General features: G+C 43.7%; 1 protein-coding gene across 1 annotated transcript; it reads left to right on the top strand.

Moving 5' to 3' along the window:
* Window positions 1–3,533: 3,533 nt before the first annotated feature.
* On the top strand, window positions 3,534–20,111 carry Sec24CD (COPII coat complex component secretory 24CD). The gene is made up of 10 exons (XM_080268597.1): window positions 3,534–3,625; window positions 9,592–9,704; window positions 11,398–11,528; window positions 12,513–13,008; window positions 13,153–14,254; window positions 14,850–15,000; window positions 16,331–17,452; window positions 18,325–18,606; window positions 19,378–19,641; window positions 19,955–20,111. Exons 2-10 carry the CDS (start codon window positions 9,626–9,628, stop codon window positions 20,093–20,095), a joined length of 3,768 nt encoding a protein of 1,255 aa, XP_080124723.1. The 5' UTR covers window positions 3,534–3,625; window positions 9,592–9,625; the 3' UTR covers window positions 20,096–20,111.
* The last annotated feature ends 161 nt before the right edge of the window (window positions 20,112–20,272 follow it).

Raw genomic sequence — 20,272 nt, 5'->3', positions numbered from 1 at the left:
GGCATTATATGATTGAAAAACATGTGTGTACTGGATGTTTCCAATCAGCGAGAGGCAGTTGGAAATTTTACCGTCATATAATGCCACTGGGGCGCCGCTGCTTACCCAGTGTTTATTGTTGTGGAAGATGGACCTCTGCACCTTTCAGTCAGTAGTGATGGATGATTTACAGCTAATGCCAAGGTCAGATCCCTGTATTTCTTCATGTTGCATACATCTGTCAGGCTCAGCACAGCAGTGACAAACATAATCAGCTGTTGTTAGAGTGGGAGGCATCAGGGTGTCTGGTTGTACTGTGTTCTGAGCTCCAATGTGACAGAGGAATTTTCTTGCCTGGAACAGTTTTGGCCAATTATTATATGTGCTAGTGTGATGTCAGGTGTACTGTATGCAGTCTTGTGTCTTGCCTGTGTCTGTCAGTGTGTATGTATGAGTAAGAGTAAAACACTTCTAACCAATGTAGAAATTTCTATGATAGATTAATCCCTCAGTCAACTCAGACTTGCCAAGCACTCTGGTATTTTGATGGCCATCTTCATGTTATTAAGTCATGTACAGAAGAGTGACACCTGACTAGTTACCCTTGAAATCCATTTGTCATTTACTGTATATGGAACAGGTTCCCTTCAGTAAACAGTTAAACCAAATAGCTAAGACAGTATATTGAAGCCATTTAATCTGAGTTAGTACAAAATCAAGCAGACAACAGTACTGCATCAACTTCCTGTACAAAATTCCTAGAACTGTTATCCTTCAGAGATATGAATTAATCCTTAATATATATTTTTTTCTGCAAATGTATTTCATAGCATAATTGCTCATTTAAATTGTTTCATGTAATATGAAAAGAATGGCCCTTATTTTTAAAAAATATTGTAATGAATTATTGCATTGTTTACGACTAGTATGAGCTTGAGTTGTCAGAGTAGTTCAGCAAAATGGATATATTACTCACATAACACTTCTGTGCACTATGTGAGTTAAATATATTTTAATTGTATCATAATTTTAAATATTCTGAGCAAAGAGTATATTGGTCTTTTTTTTTTTTTTAAAGACTGTTTGAGTACAAGTAGACAAAATTTAATCAGGGAACTGTTGTAATCAAATGACGTAGCCAGTGGAGATGACTGGTTAGCATTATGATGTACAAACAGTAATCTTCTAAGATGTAGAGTCTGCCAGGAGAATTGTTACTGTGTTCCAGGTATGTAGCACTTGTATTGCACAGTGTTGTACCTCTCAGGAAAGTAGTATTTTTTTTTTTTCCTTTCTTTCTTTTTTGTGACACATCACTGTAGCCCCAATGTTTTGACTGTGTGGCTGCCACAGTGCTGCACAAGATCTTTTAGCAGCACTCTTTGCAACAGAACAGTGATAAAACAAAGCTCTCTGGTATGATGTGAAAGTTAGCCCCTATTCTCTGAGAATTACTTGCCTCCATAGAACAGAGTTGTCAAGAAATATGACTCCCTGCTGCTTGAATTTTTATTGTACTATGTACAAACTATATACCTCATGAGAGGCACATAGATAGTCAGTGAACAGTACTGAACATTATTTAGCCATTATGTACTTCTTTGTGATATAAAGTTGCTTTACATAAAGTGATTGTACAGTATGAGTGAGGAAGTGTAGGCTTACCGACTTGCCAGCGGGTTGAGTGCAAACACACACCTGAGGATGAATTTTCAAGATTACCAGCCAGTGGACACAAATGTATTGTTGACCTTTATTTCAGGAGAATGTACCCATAAGATTCAGCAAACATTACATTTGTATTTGAATGATGTACAGTAGAATACTGTAATTAAAGAAGAAAACACTTTTGATGTTATATTTTATTTACATAATATAAATACAGTAAATCCTCATAGAGATATATAAGAGAGTGGTGTGTGATTTTGATGAAGGGCAACCAAATGGCAGAGGACAGTGATGTGGAATTGATTTGTTTGTGGCCACCCTGTATGGGATTAAGGCCTTTGGGAGTACACAGAGTGATGATTCTGTCCCTGAGTGGCATTTTGAACAGTTAACCCCAACCACCCGTGGTCACATCAGTTGGAGTGCCTTAACACACTAGATCACCAGGCATCCATTGTGTTATATGTTTACCATCCAGTATGGTAAATGGTTTCTTAGGCAACAAGAAACTCTTTGGCTTGTCACTCAAGTAGTTGCCAGAGTGGTACACATCAAATGAGTGAAAGGTGGATGTCCCACCTCACCACACTATCCAGAATCAAATGGAGAGAGAGAAAAGTGATGGTTTCAACAAGATATTTGGCTTTTTAAGTGCAACGAAGTCATAGGTAGTTCATCAGGCGACTGAGTTCTGGGTACCCAATCCATCACAGTAACATAATGGTGGGGGGCACATGCCATGAGGTACTTTGGCAGGGACCTACAGTGCTGTCTTCCTAACATAGGCCTTTGAGCCTGACGCAGGTAATTCAACCTCTGCATCATCCAGGTTACCATTTACCTCCCATAGGTGTTACCCTAAGAACTCATTTTACCCACTGGGCCGCAAAAGGTGGATAAACACCTGAGTTAAATGGAATAAACTGACAGCACCAGGATTTGAGCCCTGACCCTATTGACCAGGTTTATCCTGCCACCACAGTAACTGCAGTAGAATCATCATCATCTAGACCTTTCCCACCTCATGTGGGGTGAGGAGTAACTATCTCCGGTATTTAAAAATCTTTGAACTGAAGGGGCTGATGGATAAAGGTCCTAAAGTACCATTCGGAGGGGTCTCTTACTTCATGATCTGAACAAAACAATGCAGCATTAACCTTAATATTTCATTGCATCAGGTTATGGTCTTCATTTTATTAAACCTCTTTACAGCGATAGCCTTCCTTAATAAATATCATGATGGTGGCCAGAAAAAAGTAATCATATTGAAGTGGTAGAAAGCTGTGGCCAGTGAAAGTGTCAAGTGAAGTAGGATAAAAGAATTGCCTAAAATTGCAGGTGAAGGTCAACTTGGGGTAGAGCTGATCTTTCCTGGGAAGGGGTGCTCTATTGCTGTTCATATTCCCGTATACAATTTACCCATGGATTGGACACTACCTTCCAGATATGATATCATTCTGATGTCACAGCTTGCATTTGCTGACATGAAACTTACCACGTCATATTATTTGCTTAAGTGACGTCAGTCAGCTTAAGAGTGGTCCCATACTGTCGTATCTACATAAACTGATAACCATACCGTGAATACATAAGCTGTGCTAATTGGTTGGTCGATAGTTTGGACTATTCGCGCAGTAGTACCTGTGTAAATAAATGATTTTTGCTTTTATCGCCTAAATACAGTACTTTTATTCAGAATGAACATTTTTCATGAAGCGAGAAAATGAATGTACATATTTCACCATAGTATGACAGTACTGCAGGGAGTTTCTTATACTGTACATACAGACAGTTTGTTCTGAGCCAAGGATGTAGTGATTGAATTAGCTAGATTTATAATATAACCGAGTGCGCCAGGCGCGAGTCAGGTGTTAGTGACGTGGCTTAGCTGCGCGGTGGACGTGGCGCTGCTCCACGTCTTTTCTGAACTTAACTCATATTTGGACCAATAAGCTCGGGACCTCAAATATAAACAGTGGTGAGTAAATACAAGTTATTTTTTGAGCCTGTTGTGTAGAGAGAGTGAGAATAATAAAGGTAAACATGGTGTTAATGAGAAGAACAGCTGAGTGGTTGGCCGTCTGCTGCCGCTGTCACTTACATCCAGCACAGCACTCCACCTTACCCACCCAGGCTTCCTTTCTTCTGAATTGTGTCTCACCCCAGAATAAGACTGTTGGTGTTTGTGGTAGGTGCAGGATTACCACAGATATCCCCGCTGTGTGGATTTGGTGTCACATACATCAGTGTACCCATCATATTGAGGTCAGACGGGCAATCAGCTGATCAGTGTATTTGTCAACTTTGAGGTGATGCTGTGACGATGGGGGAAGTAGAGGGTCACACCACATGTTTACAGTATCACCATTTGAAGTGTGGCCAGGGGAGTGTGGTGTAGGCCCAGGGTGGGTCCCACTGCCAAAGCATAAGGTCATATCCCAGCCATCTGACTCCACCGTCCTAAGTCACTCTGCCAAGTTGGTTAAGTAAAGTTATGTGCCATCTCTTTGCAGATTTTGATATGACTGAATGAACTGAGCTGTTTGTATTACACCCATGTTAAAGTTTGCATGTAAGATCCTAGATACATATAAAGAAGGATTGTAAGGGCATGTATAAAGAAGGCAAGATTTTAAACTGTGGTATGGTACTTAGGAATATGTAGGAGTTCCTGTTTTTTTAAAAGCTTATGGACATGTATGATGTATGGGATTTTACAGTGTTTAATGGGTTCTTTTCGTCATGAGCTACAAGTTTTATGGTAAAAACTCATATAGCAGGCTGTATTTCTTTATCAGCAGCAGTATTTTGGTCTTTTTAAGTTTCTTTGATGTTGGGAATGTGTTTTTAGACTTAAGCCATAGCCTTTTCGATCTGCTCTGAGAAGAGATGAGCCTTAAGCTTTTGAAAGATGGCAGTGATTGGTTATCTGAGTGTATTCATTAATGATGCATTTTAAATCATTGTTATTATATTATGCCTGCTGAGACAGATGAAAATGGCAGTACTTTAGTGGACATTTGTGCTGGGAGGGGGTTGGTGATAGCCAATACCCTCTTCAGGCACAAAATGATCCACAGGTGTACATGGCGAGTGATGGGAAGGGTGGGTGGTGAACTGAATGAAAGGAAGGCAATGATTGATTATGTGTGTGTGGATGAAAGGATGCAAAAATGTGTAATGGATGCAAGAGCTTATAGAGGTTGCGGGAGTGGACTTTCTGACCACTACTTGGTGGTGGCCAGAAGCAAGATCCAATTAGGATGGAGAAATTGAAGAAGGAAAGGAGGAGAAGAAGGAGTATTTGTAAGGAGAGTGGAAAGGTTACAAGAGGATGAGAAAAAGGCAGAAAATAAGAGAGAAGTGGAGGAACGATTGGGCAGATATGAATTGGAGCAGATGGGGGATGTGGAAAGTGTGTGCAGGATATTTACAGAAGAAATATGTGCAGCATGTGATGTAGTGTGTGGGATGAAGAGAAGACGGAGGGATGTGCAAGGAACAGCGTAGTGGAATGAAGAGGTGAGACAGGCTGTCATGCAAAAGAAGAAAGCATACAGTACAATGAATGGATGAGAAATAGGGGCGTGGAAGAAGTTGAGAGGCGGAAGAGACAGTTTTATGTAGAAAGAAAGAGGGAGGTGAAAAGATTAGTAAGAGAGAGTAAGAAGAGAGCGGATGAGGAATTTGGAATGAACTTGAGTGTAAAGTGGAGGGACTGTAAGAAAATGTTCTGGAAAGAGGTGAAAAGAGTAAGACAGGATGGAAGTGAAGTTAACAGGGGAGTGAAAGATACAAAAGGTAGATTACTAGTGGAGAAGGGAGAAAAAGTGAGCAGATGGAGAGAGCACTTTTAAGGGATTGTTGAACATAGAGGATGGATGTAATGTGAGTATAAGTGGCTAGGGAATGGCTGGGAGAAAGAGGGAGGTGAGAAGACAGGAAGAAATCAGTAGGATAGAAGTTGTGGAAGCAATGAAGAAAGTTAAATTGGGGAAAGCCCCAGGAATTGATGGAGTGTGTGGTGAAATGCTGAAGCATGGGGGAGAGATAGTAGTAGAATGGATGTGGAAAATGTGCAGATTGGCCTGGGAGGAAGGTAGAGTCCCGGAGGATTGGAAGTCAGGTATAATTATTCCCTTGTACAAAGGAAAAGGGGAAAAAGAAGTGTGTGGTAATCAGAGGGGCATCTGTCTTCTTAGTATGATAGGAAAAGTGTATGGTAGGATACTTATTGACAGAGTTAGAGAAAGAACAAAGGAATTAGTTGGAGAAGAACAGGGAGGCTTTAGGAAGGGAAGAGGTTGTGTAGATCAGATATTCATTCTTAGATCTTTAGTGGAAAAGTTTCTAGAGAAGGGAAAGAAGTTGTATGTGGCTTTCATGGATTTGGAAAAGCATATGACAGGGTGGATAGACAAGGATTGTGGAAAGTATTAAGAATATATGGAGTAGATGGGAAGTTGTTGAATGCTGTAAAGAGTATGTATGATGGCGCTAAGGCCGCAGTGCGTGTGGATGGTGAACTGAGTGAATTTTTCTCTTTGAAGGTTGTCATGTCTCCATGGTTGTTCAGTCTGTACATGGATGGGGTAAAAAAAGAGGTACAAGGTAGGGTAGTGGATGTTGGAGTGGCCCTGGCGAGAGAGGGTAGTGTTTGGAAACTCCCTGTACTGTTGTTTGCAGATGATTCTGTGTTGTTGAGTGAAGATGAAGGAGAGCTGCAAGGCTTGGTGGATGAGTTTGGGAGAGTGTGTAAGAAACGGAATCTAAAGGTGAATGTAGGGAAGTGTAAAGTGATGGTCTTTGAGATAGGTGAAGTCAGTGAATGTACAGCGAGGTTGGATGGTGAGGAATTGGAAAATGTGAGTACGTTTAAGTACATGGGTAGTGTGATGAGTAAGGATGGAGGTTTGGAGGGTGAATTGCTTGAAAGGGTACAGCAGGGAAGAAAGGTTGCTGGTTCCTTGAAAGCAGTGATAAGAAACAGGGAAGTGAGCATGGAAGTGAAAAAGTTACTACATGACAGTATTGTGATACCAGCTCTAAAGTATGGAAGTGAAGCTTGGACGTTGCTGGAAGGACACAAGTCAAGAGTGAGAGCATTGGAAATGAGTTACTGGTATTTAAGAGGAGCCTGTGGAGTCACATGGAGAGACAGGCTGACAAATGAGGATATAAAGGAGCGTTGTGGTGTGGATATGGATGTGATAGGATGCGTTAGGAGGAATACACTGAGGTGGTTTGGCCATGTGGAGAGGATGGAGGGTGAAAGACTGACAAAGAGAGTGTACGTGAGTGAGGGGGAGGGAGGGGGAGGCCGAGGATGAGATGGAGGGATGGGGTGGAGAGGTATATGAGAGAGGGGGGTGTGAGTTGGGAGTGGGGCAGTGAAATGGCGGGGGACAGGGCGACATGGAGGCGAATTGTTTGTGGCTGCCCCGAACAGGATTGAGGCTTCTGGCAATAGATAGATATATAGTTATTATAAGGGTTACAATATCCATTTGACAATAAGATTGCCCAAATTAAATTTTATATACAATATAGTTACTTGTATAGAGTCATTAAAAAACAGGACCATACAGAGTTTATCAGATGGCCTAGACACATTTGAAATTTTGAATTCTTGTGACAAATCAAAACATTCAGGTAAAGTTTTGCGAGCACCTTCAGTTTTCCCTCCATGTTCAGGCAGCTTAGGTAAATTGTCATTACTGTACTGCAACCTTTGTAAAATCTAACTTAGTAAAACATTAGAATTCCAGTAAAAATGATTGGTAGACACAGTGTGAAGAAGCAATATGTTACCTTCTCTTAAATATCCTGCAGCCAGTACCGGTGTAAAAGACCAAACTGAAACGTAAGAAATTAATCACTGGTCTGGCCGGGATTCGATCCTGGGCCCTCGCGCTTCATACCCTTGCACGTTACTACTGAGCCAAAGAGAGGATCCCGCTTAGCCTCTAAGAAACACGGGCTTTTATACACCCCATTGCATCACTGTTTTCTCCCCTTGGTGATTAATTTGGTTAGTTTCGAACACACGTGGTAGCGTATCACACTGGAGGCCACCATTAGGGGGAGCCTGTGAACCACACAGACAACTCACCTCTGGGATGTAAGGCTTAAGACAGTGTCAACAACATCATGGGCCTCTAAGCCCCACCTCATATCCCACACCGCTGTCACCAATGTAAAGGACCAAACTGAAATTTAACAAATTAATCAGTGGTCTGGCTGGGATTTGAACTCAGGCCCTCGTGCCTCATACTCCTGCACGTTACCACTGAGCCAAAGAGAGGATCCTCGCTTAGCCTCTAAACAACACGGGCTTTTATGCATCCCATTACACCGGTACCTTGTCACAGCTCTGCAAGTTGTAACTAGATATTCAAAACTAAAAAAAAAGTGAACACTTACTGGTGATGTAAAAGTGGAAAGCATAATGCGGACTGATGTGACAGCAAAACACTGTCAAATAAATTTGAATACTGTATTCGTCTGCCTAGTCAAGTTTGATACCCCACAAGTGGCCTACCTCCCCCTCCCCACAGTCATGTTTGCTTGATTAGATTTTACAGACTATCACAGTAATGACATAATTTACCTTAATTTGCCTGAACATGAGAAAAAAATCAAGGAACAGGACATGTACGACTTTACTCAGGCAGTTTTGATTTGTCCCCAAAATTCAAACTTTCAAACTTGTCTAGACCATCTGATAAACTTTGTAAGACCCCGTTTTCAAACTAGACTATACAAATAACTCTGTACAGTATGATACTGTATTTTATTTGAGAAGCAACGTTGGGTCTGGTTAGTACTTGGATGGGTGACCGCCTGGGAACACCAGATGCTGTTGGCATCCCTACGTGTCAAGTGGGGTTGGTGGAGGATTAGTGCCCCTCCCCGTAAAACAATTAACTCTAAGCCCTTGGCCACCCAGTTTGGGATACATGGCGTCTGGCAATGAATGAATGAATGAATGAGTCTTATCGTCAAATGGTTAATGTAACCCTTATAATAAAAATAATTTAAAATGCATCATAAATGATTGCACTCAGATAACCAATCAACTGCCATCTTTCAAAGCTCCTGAGTAAGATATATGGTAATCCCTCAATTATCAGGATGTCCATTATCCAGATACTGTGATGTGGCTGTTTGAAACCGTTATTCATACATTTTTCCATTTTATCCAGACATAATGCTTGTGTCCAGGTGGAAATTATGGCTGCGCGAACATTTTCACCCAGCAGGGGCTTTTTTTTTTTTAATGCCACTGCAGGGTATGGCCCTGCTATAAATGTTTATGGTGGTGTTGGTGTGTGATAGTGGCAAGTGCTATGACATTGGGTTGTTGACACATAAAGAATACAGTATAGTGGAACCTCGGAATTCTTACGCCCCTCTACTCGTACAACTCTGTTTTTGTACAGCTTTTTCGCCCAAAAATCACTCCAGTTTTCATACGGTGACCCGTTATTCACACTAAGAGATGCGGCGTCGTAGGTCCCACGTGGTTTCCAGTCTGGCTTTGTCTTCCGCCAGCTATGCATAAGTCATACAGGCTCGATTAAACTTTGTGATGAATTACATATTTTCGTTAGAAAATTGTACATAACCATGGGCCCTAAGAAGATTAGTGAGTCAGCTGGAGCTAAAAGTAAAGCAGTGAGAACAACAACTGAGCTGAAAAAAGAACTCACTGCAAAGTTTGAAAGTGGAACCCGTGTCTCCGATCTTGCCATTCATTATAGTATGGCGAAATCTACCGTTTCATCCATACTAAAGAATGGATTAATGCAGATTATATTGTTTCTTATGGGAAAAAATGATTAAGTTTTTGAACAGTTCGCAACTCATACATCCTCCAGGAACAAATTGTGTACGAATTCCAGGGTTCTACTGTATTTTTTTTATTTATTTATTTATCTGTAGGTACTTGTTTATAACCAGGCTGGGTGAAGGAGAGATGCTTCCAGCTCAGCCCCCTGGCCCTGTGGCAGCCCCCAGACCCCCTCTTGGACCCCAGCAGCCCATGGGTCCTCCTGGTTAGTATAAAAATGCCGTAGTATTTTTCTCTTAAGTTATTTGTATTATGCCTGCTGCCATCAGGTCATTTTGCTAAGTTTAGGGAAGTTTTCTGGCAGTGAGAGGGTTAGAAACATCTCCATTAACCTTGGATATGTTATACTTGCAGCAGTACAATACCACTGTAGTCTTTTAACATGGTGATGGCAACCTTCATCCACTCACCTGTTGTAGTGCTACCTGCTTCTTCCTTCACTCTATCATTCTTTTTGTGTCAGTCCTTCTTTCTTTCTTCCTGTTTCTGCCATCCTTCATGTCACTTTTTGTTAATTTTCTTTCCACTTCAGGTGGCTCAGCACTGGGTGACAGGCCTGTTGGTTTCCTGTAACCCAGGAAACCATTTACAAAACTGGTTGGTAACCATATAACCAAATAATGGGTTGTGAGAGGCAGACCAAAAAAGCCCTGGTGCAAGGTCATTGAGTGTAACCACAGGGATAAGGGACTGAATAGGGAGGCCGCCAGAGATCAAGCAGCATGGAGAGCTGCCATTAGGTGACCAAGGCTGATGCATGCAGTCATATTGGAGCCTTTATGAATGATAGGATACAATACGAAGCATGTATAAATTACTAGTGATTTGTAGCTGAAAATTATTAAGCCCACTGTACTGTTATATAATTATTAATTGAAATTATCATTGTATGCATTATCTTGGTTGTGATTGTTGTTTATTGATAGTAAGGTAGCCAGGTGTGTGCTGTTTAGAGATACTCACTTCTGTTTACTGCCAGTTTTTCAAGACAAATAAAATGAAGTCTGTTTATGTTTGAGATTTTGCCAACATTCAGCAATATACAAGGTGTTTTAGTATTACTTGTAGTGATTTCTTGGATTTTGTGGACCTAGTGACGTTGTACCTCCCTCTGATTTGCAACTCTGATAGCAGGTTATGACCTGATTATATTGTTGAGATTTTGTCAACATTCAGTAATATTCTGGAGATTTTAGCATAAGCTGAAGCAATTTTTGATGTTTTCTGTACTTAGCAATGTATATTAATTTTTGGTGTTGTGTATACATAGTAACTTGTACCGGTAGCAATTTCCTGAGTTATTTTTAGATAGCAACATTGTAGAGTGAAAGTAAAACCTCATTAAGTCAGAATATTTGAGGCTGAGGTCATTCTGACTTCACTGAAATTTTTTAACTGATGAAAAGTGTGAGGCCTCCTGACTAACCAGGGAAAAAAAAAAAAAAAAAAAAAATCACTTGCCATGTTTGCAGAGGGTGCAGTCCAAGCATAAGGAGGGCTGTTTGGTAGGATATAGAAGTGTTAGGTGGGCACATGATTGCATCTAATATTTTCTAACAATCACAATTGCAGGAGGTGGATGATGGGCCCTCACAGGCTAAAATGTGATGAACCTGGTGCTTCATGCCAAGAGTGGGTTTCCATTAGATGACATTTTACAGTTTATGGGATTTTTTTCCGGTATTTTTACTAAATTTTTCTTGAAAAATTTGATTTACAGTATTTCCATAACAAATATCATATGCCATGCTGACATATGGGGGTTTTACTACATTCAAGCTTTTTTCAGTCTTCATCAGTATTCTCGAGGTTTTCACATCATGAGCAATTTCTGGAGTTAAGCGCACGCAATAAGATGGTAACACCTTGTGACTGGGCAGCTTTTTATTAAATTTCAGGAGGGTACAAGCCGGGGATGATGCCCCCACCACATCCCGGTGGCCCCCATCATCCAGGCATGGCCACGCTGCCTAGCCAGATGGCCGGCATGAGTCTAAACCCACCACAAGGACCACCCCATCAACCCATGGTCAGTGCATTAGTCACTCACTGTCTGTCTATCTGTCTCTGTCCATGTATCTATCTGTCTGTCTGTCTCTATGTACGGTATGTATCTGTCTGTCTCTGTCTGTCAGGTATTCACTCATTATGAAAGGGATGCTGTCATATGGTGGCACTGATATAACTGGGTGGTGGAGGTGCCTGGTTATACAGACATCCCTCAGCTCACTCCTTATCTCTCCCAGGAGGAGGATGGTGGTGTGCAGGAGAGGGTAGCTTCAGTCCACAGTCAGATGAGCCTGGGATTGTGATAACTTTTACTAGATAAAATGTTGTGGGCATGAGTGCATGAAAGGGTACAGCAAGGAAGAATGGTTGGTGGTTCACTGAGAGTAATAATAAGGAATAGGGAAGTGAGCATGTAAGTAAACAGTTGCTGCCTGACCATATTATGATCCCCACACTAATGTATGGATGTAAAACTGGACCTTGTTGGAGGGACATGAGTGAGAGCGGTGGAAATAAGTTGTCTGAAAGGAGCATATTGAAGTTGTGGAGAGACAGTGAAGAAGTGAAGGAGCATCGTGGTGTTGGTGTGAATGTACTAGGAGGCATTATGAGAATACTCTGAAATGGTTTAGCCATGTTGAGAGGATGGAGAATGAGATTAACAAGGAAGGGGGGGTAGGCTGAGGATAAGGTGGAGGGATAGGGTAGGGAGGTATATGAGTGAGGAGTGTGAGAGCTGGGAGAGGAGAGAGTGACATGGGGGTGATCATTTGTAACTGCCTCTTGTAAGAGTCAGGCATCTGGTGATATAGAAATGTAATGAGCAGTGGGTTGGCTGGATGCTGGGATGGTGACTGGTGTTGTAATGAGGGTTAATTGTGAGGGTATTTGGTGAGAGTGAGGTGGGAGGGGGCATAAGACAGAGCAGTAATGAGGTGGGGGTGGGGGTGTATAAGACAGGGCAATGGTGTAGTTGGATGGTTGACGGTGTGTGTTGTTGCAGGGTGTGACGAAGCCTGCGACACTGTCTGGTCCCGGCCCTGTCGTTACTAATGGTCTGCCTCCCAGTGACCTGCATAATGGTCCCCCAGCAGGGCCTCCTCCAGGACCCCATCCCAGTGCTGGTGGTCCTCCACATATGAGATTCCCAGGGTCCATACCCCCTGGACCACCTACTAGACCCCCTGGACCAACTGGTGCCCCACCCCTAAGACCTGCTGGTCCACCTGGAGGCCCACCTACAGGTCCACCTGCAGGGCCACCTTCAGGCCTGCCTGCAGGCCCCCCTGGAGGTCCACCTGGTGTTTCACCTGCAGGCATACCTGGAGGGCCACCTGGAATGCTTCCCAGAGGGCCTCCAGGCATGCAGTCTGGAGGAGGTCCCTCAGCTATGCCTCCATCATCTACTCCTAACCTGACTCAGGCACCCTCCCCTTCAGTTGGTGGCCCACAGCAGCCTCCTGGTCCACAGCAGCCTCCTGGTCCACAGCAGCCTCCTGGTCCACAGCAGCCTCCTGGCCCACAGCACCCTTCTGGGCCACAGCACCCTTCTGGGCCACAGCACCCTTCTGGTGCACAGCACCCTCCTGGCCCACAGCAGCCCTTACACCCACAGCACCCTCTTGGTCCTCAGCAACCCTCAGGCCCACAACAGCCTCCTGGTCCACAAAACCCCCCAGGTCCACATCCAGGTGGTCCAGGTTCTACACAAGTGTCTGCACCCCCAGGTGGTCCCACCCCCTCCCCTGTGTCATCTGTTGCTGGACAAGCAGGTCGTCAGGCTCAGGGTTACCCACAGTCTTCCATGGCTGGATCAGGACAGCCAGGATACCCTCCCTCTTCCATGTCTGGCCCTCCAGGACAACCCGGCTTCCCTCCACCATCCATGGCCGGACCTCCTGGCCAGACCGGCTACACTCCAGCACCCATGGGAGGACCACCAGTCAACCAGCCCGGCTACCCTCAGACATCCATGGCTGGGCCCCCAGGCCAACCAAATTACCCACCCTCATCCATGGGGCCTCCAGGTCAGCCTGGCTATCCACCATCATCCATGGCTGGACCTGGGTCAGCACCACGTCCTCATATGCCTCCGGGCCCTGGCATGCCTCAGAGTTCTGGTATGCCACCCCGTCCTGGTATGCCTCCAGGGCCAGGGATGCCTCCTTCCTCTGGTATGCCCAGGCCAGGAATGCCACCAGGGCCAGGTGGCACAACACAAGGTGGTGTTTCAGGTCCACGGCCAGGAATGCCACCTCCACCAGGCCCTGGTCAGCAAGGTGGCCATGTAAATGGCATGAGTAGCATGCAGGGCAGGTACCCAGGTAGTGGAGGGCCAGGGGGCTACCCGGGGGCACCTCAGGGTCAGGGCCGCCGCCTGAACCCTGATGACATGCCAAGTCCACTGCAGGTGATGGAGGAGGACCGGCAGAGTCACAGTGGAGAGTTTATAACAAATCTTAAGGGCCAAGTACCACCGCTGGTCACCACAGAGTTTACTGTAAGAGATGGAGGCAACGCTTCACCGCATCACCTTCGTTCTACCATGTACAGCATCCCTCACACCCCAGAGATGATGAAGCAGACCCATGTTCCATTTGGACTGGTAATCAGTCCCTTGGCAGAGGGTGGTGCTGGAGACAGCCCTTTGTATGTGGGGACCAGTCTGGAGAATGGACCTGTCCGTTGCAACCGCTGCAAAGCCTATATGAGCCCTCTCATGCAGTTCATGGATGGAGGACGCAAGTGAGTAGCATCACCTTCCATCAACCAGTGATTCATCATACTCTAACATGTTTTGCTGTCTGTGCATTGTTTTGTAGCTACTATTTACCATCATCATCATCCTAGCCTTGGACTGCAACCTTAAGATACAGCAAGGTACAGTACCAAATACCTGTGTACACGCATTAAAATTATTCATTTTTAAACAGTTATGATGTGCTGTGAAGGGTCAAGGTTAAAACATCTCAGACTAGTAGCCATGTATCTCAGCATTTCTTTAAATTGTTCATGGATTTTTAACCTGTCATGCACATAGATAGACTTGACCACTTCATTATATACATTTTATATACAAATTTATGGTTTTGAATTATTTTTTAATATTTAGGTGAGAATAAGAGCCAGAATAATGATGATGACTGTGATGATGGCCTTAGTGGACCAATGCCCTTAATAGGACATTCACAGTAGTTTTTAAGAACACATGTACAGTACAGTACAGTGTTACATTACCTCACAGTATCAGATAGTGTACAGTATTGTTGCATTTTAGGCCATATTAAAATCATTGGAATATATGAAGTGGTGACTTATTGCGTGGATATTTGTGATGCAGGTACCAGTGTAAGCTATGCCGGGGGATGGTGGAAGTGCCAAGGGAATATTTTTGTCATATGGACGGCCAAGGATCACGAGCAGACAAGTATCAGCGGCCAGAGCTTTGTTGTGGCTCATATGAATTTATTGCCACGCCAGAGTACTGCAGGGTAAGCATGAAGAATTATTGGGTTATTTAGTGTTCTTGCTTATCTAGTTCTGTACAGCCTTGACCAAAAGTTTGACGAAAGTCCTCTGCCAGTGTTGTGCTGTGCCATCCATATTTCTCATTTCTCTCTGATATTCTTGTCTTGTGTGCTTTTCATTATCACAAAAATAGTCATTGTTAAAAAGCAGGTCCATCTGTCAGTCTATTGCCAGATGCCTTAATCCCATAAAGGGTGGCTACAAACAAATCGCCTCCATGTTGCACGTTCCGCCGCCATTTCACTGTCCTTCCCCTAGCTCACACCCTACTCTCTCTTATACCTCTCCACTCCATCCTTCCATCTCATCCTTGGCCTCCCCCTCCCTTTTCCCCCCTCCACCTCACACATACACTCTCCTCGCTAGTCTCTCGCTGTCCATCCTCCACGTTGTCAAACCACCTCAGTGTATATACTTCTCTTGATGCTTTCTATCACATCCACACCACAACACTCCTTTGCTTCCTCACTTGTCAGTCTCTCTCTCCAAGTAACTCCACATGCTCCTTCCAAAAGACTCATTTCCACTGCTCTTGTTCTTGACTTGTGTCCCTCCAACAAGGTCCAAGTTTCACTCCATATGTTAAAGAGTTGGTATCACAATATTGTCATGCAGCGACTTTACTGCTTCCATGCTCACTTCCCTGTTTCATATCACTGCTTTCAAAGAACCAGCAACCTTTCTTCCTTGTCGTACCCATTCAAGCACTTCACCATGTAAACTTCCATCCTTACTTATCACACTACCCGAGTACTTAAATGCACTTACATTTTTCCATTTCCTCATCGTCCAACATCATTGTATATCCAGTGACTTAATTTCTCTTGAAGACAGTAACATTACTCTTCCCGGGATTCATTAAGTACTTAATGCAAAAGTAGTAGAAAGTAGTGAGAAACAGGGAAGGAAAATGACTGGTGGTACGAAGGCCTTGTTAAGAAACAGAGGTTTGAGTGTGGCAGCTGCAAGTCGTGCATGAAGGAATTTGTGTCTTCTCAAACATAAGTGTGTGGTGTGACAAGAAAATCAGTCCCATCATTTACTTATTTTGTGCTGAATGTTAGTTCCTACTTTATTACTTCTCAATGCAAATTTACATATGAGTTAGTAGGGAATTACTGTATATAGTTTTAGCCATGCTTGATTTTGGTATTGGTCACTGAATGGCAACAGGTATTGTAAAAAATTATAGCTACTGGTCTCTGAGTTCAATGATGTTTGCTTTGTTCATTTCTTGATTGCCAAATTGCATACTGTGTGGTACCGTGGTTAATAATTACTGGATATTTGCAGGAGAAGCTGTTACCAAAAGAGCCTGCTTTTATATTTGTGCTGGAGATAAGCCAACTGATGATGCAGCGAGGGGTGCTGCCTTTACTGTGCCAGAGCATGAAGGAGGTGCTGGAGATGTTGCCCAGGGAGGTGCGCAATGGAGTCCAAGAACCGCATTCTTCAATGAAAGTTGGATTCATCACCTACGAATCCATGGTTCACTTCTACAAGCTGGATGGTGCTGCGCCCGAAATGTGTGTGGTGTGTGATCGTGATAGCATGTTTGTCCCAGTGCCTGGAGGTGTGCTTTGTGATGCCAGAGAAGCTGCAGCTAATATTGACAAGTTGATGGAGAGTATCCCTGAAAACTTTAAGGGGACTAGAGAAACATCTGGAGCCTTGGCTTGTGCTATCAGGGCTGGTATGGAGGCCCTGAGGGCTTCAGGGCGTGTGGGAAAACTTTTTGTGTTCCATTCATCTCTGCCAACGGGTGGAGGGCCAGGGAGCCTGAAAATGCGGGAAGACAGGAAGTTACTGGGCACTGAGAAGGAGAAAAGTGTACTAAGTCCCCAGGGCACCTTCTACAACCACCTAGGGCAGGATTTGGTGGCAGCAGGCTGCTCTGTAGATCTTTATATTTTCAACGATGGCTATGTCGACCTTGCTACAATAGGTCAGGTGGCCAGACTGACAGGTGGTCAGGTTTATAAGTATACATACTTCCAATCCAACAAGGATGGCCCCAGATTCCTGCAAGACCTGAAAGACAATGTTGGGCGCAATATTGCCTTCGATGCAGTAATGAGAGTAAGAACATCACAGGGTGTGCGCCCAGTGGAGTTCTATGGGCACTTCTACATGTCCAACACAACAGACATAGAACTGGCTAGTTTGGATTCTAGCAAGGCCATTGCCGTGGAGGTGAAACATGATGATAAGTTGACGGAGGAGGATGGTGTGTATGTTCAAGTTGCTCTTCTCTACACTTCTTGTGGGGGCCAGCGTCGCCTTCGCATCGTCAATCTGGCTCTCACAACTTGCTCACAAATGGCAGATGTCTTTAAAAACTGTGATCTTGACACCCTTATGAACTACTTCAGCAAGCAGTCTGTGGTCAGGCTTCTCGAAACCAGCGCCAAACAGGTATGTTGCTCCATTGCACTTTGGAGAGACCAGACCTTCCTTACTACATATTATATTTTGTTTAATGTGCACTTGCATGGGATACTGAGTGAGGTTAAGTGAAAACAGTGAGTAAAGTCAAGCATATGAAAACTTCAGGAAATTGAACCTCAGTCTTCTTATCTGCTGATGGTACAATACAGCAAAATACTAAATATAAAGAGACTAGGATATGAAGTGATGGCACAGTAACTAGGTACATACAGTAGAGGAAGAAATAAATATTTATCAATGATTAGGCTGAATGGTTTATCATTACCCAGGAAGTTGGGTTAAAATGTTTTTCAGTACAGTATCTTGGAAGCTGGGTAAGAAAATATGGTTAGGTAGATGTGGAGTAAGATGAGAGAAACCAACATAATAGTAGATACTGTATTGTAGTAGCTAGTAAAGTCTTGGTGTTCTGGAAGTGACGTTTGGTGGTTGAAGTTATGTGTTGGCCGGTGTAAGAGGTGTAATGTTTGAACAAGATTAAAAGAAAAGTGGCACTAACCATGAACAGACTTGGTGTCACTGTCACTGCTGGTTCCAGTATATGCACCTCACTGGCATCAGTTTAAAATCAAATAAGTATTGTTTTACTGTAGATTGTTATGCTGGGAAAAGTACACAGCCAGGTTAGGGTGTGGTACCACTAACCTTTGGTAGCACACCATTAGCATTTCAGATAACTTGGATATGATGCTTTAATATTAAAAAAGAACTTATATCTTAGACATATTTGCCACTAAAGGTGATCTGCTGGAGGAAGTTACTGTGCATTTTGAGATCAAGGTTGATGGAAATACGACATAAACACTGTGTGAAAAGTGACAAATGTTTCCTTGGTGCAGGTGAAAGAATCGTTGGTGGCGCGGACAGCCAATATTTTGGCCTGTTACCGCAAGAACTGTGCTTCACCTTCCTCTGCTGGCCAGCTCATCTTACCCGAGTTGATGAAACTTCTTCCGCTCTATGTCAACTGTTTAAGTAAATCTGATGCAGTGAGTGGTAGTCATGACCTGCCTTGTGATGACCGGTCGTGGCAGATGTACCTCGTATCAACTATGCCAGTTGAAGCGTCTGTGGTGTATCTCTACCCACGGCTCCTTCCTCTCACAGACCTCGACCCACAGGTTAGTGAAGGATTGTTTGTACTGTAACAATAATACTCTTAGTTTAGTTTCCATATTTTAGTTTGCTATACTCTCTGTTGGTCTACAATTCCCGTCACTCCATCTTGAATGCTTAGTTCTGTTAAAAGATTCCCACTCTGGGGAGTCAGAAGGAAGTGCAGTAAAATAGGATGTAGAACTGTAGTATTGTTTTGTTGTTGTTGTTCCACTGAGGAGTGTGAAATGAGCTGTAAACGGTAAAATGTTTGTGTATAATGAAAGTAATTGAACTAGAGTAGTGGATGTGGGACGAGATTCATTGTGGGATGAAGCAGTGAGTGTTGTTCTATCATCATCATCATCCAGTCATGTGTTGCCCCATGAGGAGTGTAGGAACATGGGGCTAGCCAAGTTGGTCCTGACATTTAAGATGAGTGACCAGCCTTACTTATCCTTGAGTGGCATTATGTGAGCAAGAAACCCCAGCACCCCTTTGATATTAATCTGCACAGGCTCAGTGCAATTGGAGTGCCTTAATTACCCACTAAACCAACAGGCGCCGTAATTTGGTTACCACCCAGCGTAGTAGTGGTTTCCTAATGTTCAGAAGACCATTTAGCTTGTCAGTCAGTGTAGAATCACCCATAGACAGAAGGAAGAGGAAAGAATGAAGGAAAGAAAGACAGAAGAGGAAGAAAAGAAAAGGACAGGCACTCGAGAGCAGCACCACATTGAATAAGTGATTGATGAGCGTCCCCACCTACCTACCTTGACCTAATTTTCCTCCCTCAGAGCACTGGTATTCCCGGGTCCCTCCGTACATCCTATGATAAGCTGCATGCAGAAGGGGTGTTCCTACTAGAAAATGGACAGCAGATGTTCATATGGGTGGGGTCAAACACATCCTCAGCCTGGCTGATGGATGTGTTTGGAGTGGGTGCACCTCACCAGCTGGATCCTGTGATGGCAGAACTGCCTGATCTGGACAACCCCACATCACGACGTGTTAGGGAGGTGGTGGCCGCTGTTAGGCAACAGAGGAAAAAGCACATCAGGGTGAGTATGCATTTCTTTACCAGACTTCATACAACTGGCAAATACCACAGATGGATAAAGCGCATGCTCATAAATACAAGCTGTAAATATATATATATTTTTTTAAAATAAGGCCTTGTAAATTTTTGTTGCCAGGTTCTTTTTGTGGCTAAACTTACGCATAGTATAGTACAGTGTATTGTTTCATATCCACGTTGCTTTTTTTATTGTTAAAGTAACATCTTAATTTACTCGTCTCTGTGGTATCGTGACAGATCAGGTTTATAGATTCAGTGTACTGTACTTGACTTTTAATTTTGTTGTGATTTTACAGATGTTTGTGGTGCCACAGCAAGGGAAGCACGAAGTTGTGATGCGGAACTTCCTGGTGGAGGACAAGGGCATGACCGGCAGCCCTAGTTATGTTGACTTCCTTTGCCACATTCACAAGGAGATCCGGGCCATCCTGTCCTGAGAATGGCAGCAGCACTACCCATGGCCTCAGGCACTTCCTGCAGACTCCCTTTCCTCCCCTGCTGCCCCATACCATGTGATGCAGAACTGTTCTGGCCAAGTCCATGCAACTAGCCAGTGCAGACATCTTCATGACTTGCATACTAGCCAGCCCTCTCACATGCCTGTCCTCACAACC

This window comes from Coenobita brevimanus, chromosome 28 (assembly GCF_032717465.1).
Source record: "Coenobita brevimanus isolate Jiangsu-jjx chromosome 28, ASM3271746v2, whole genome shotgun sequence".
Taxonomy (NCBI): Eukaryota; Metazoa; Arthropoda; class Malacostraca; order Decapoda; family Coenobitidae; genus Coenobita; species Coenobita brevimanus.
The sequence above is the reverse complement of the archived record's forward strand: the minus strand, read 5'-3'. Positions and strand labels throughout refer to the sequence as shown.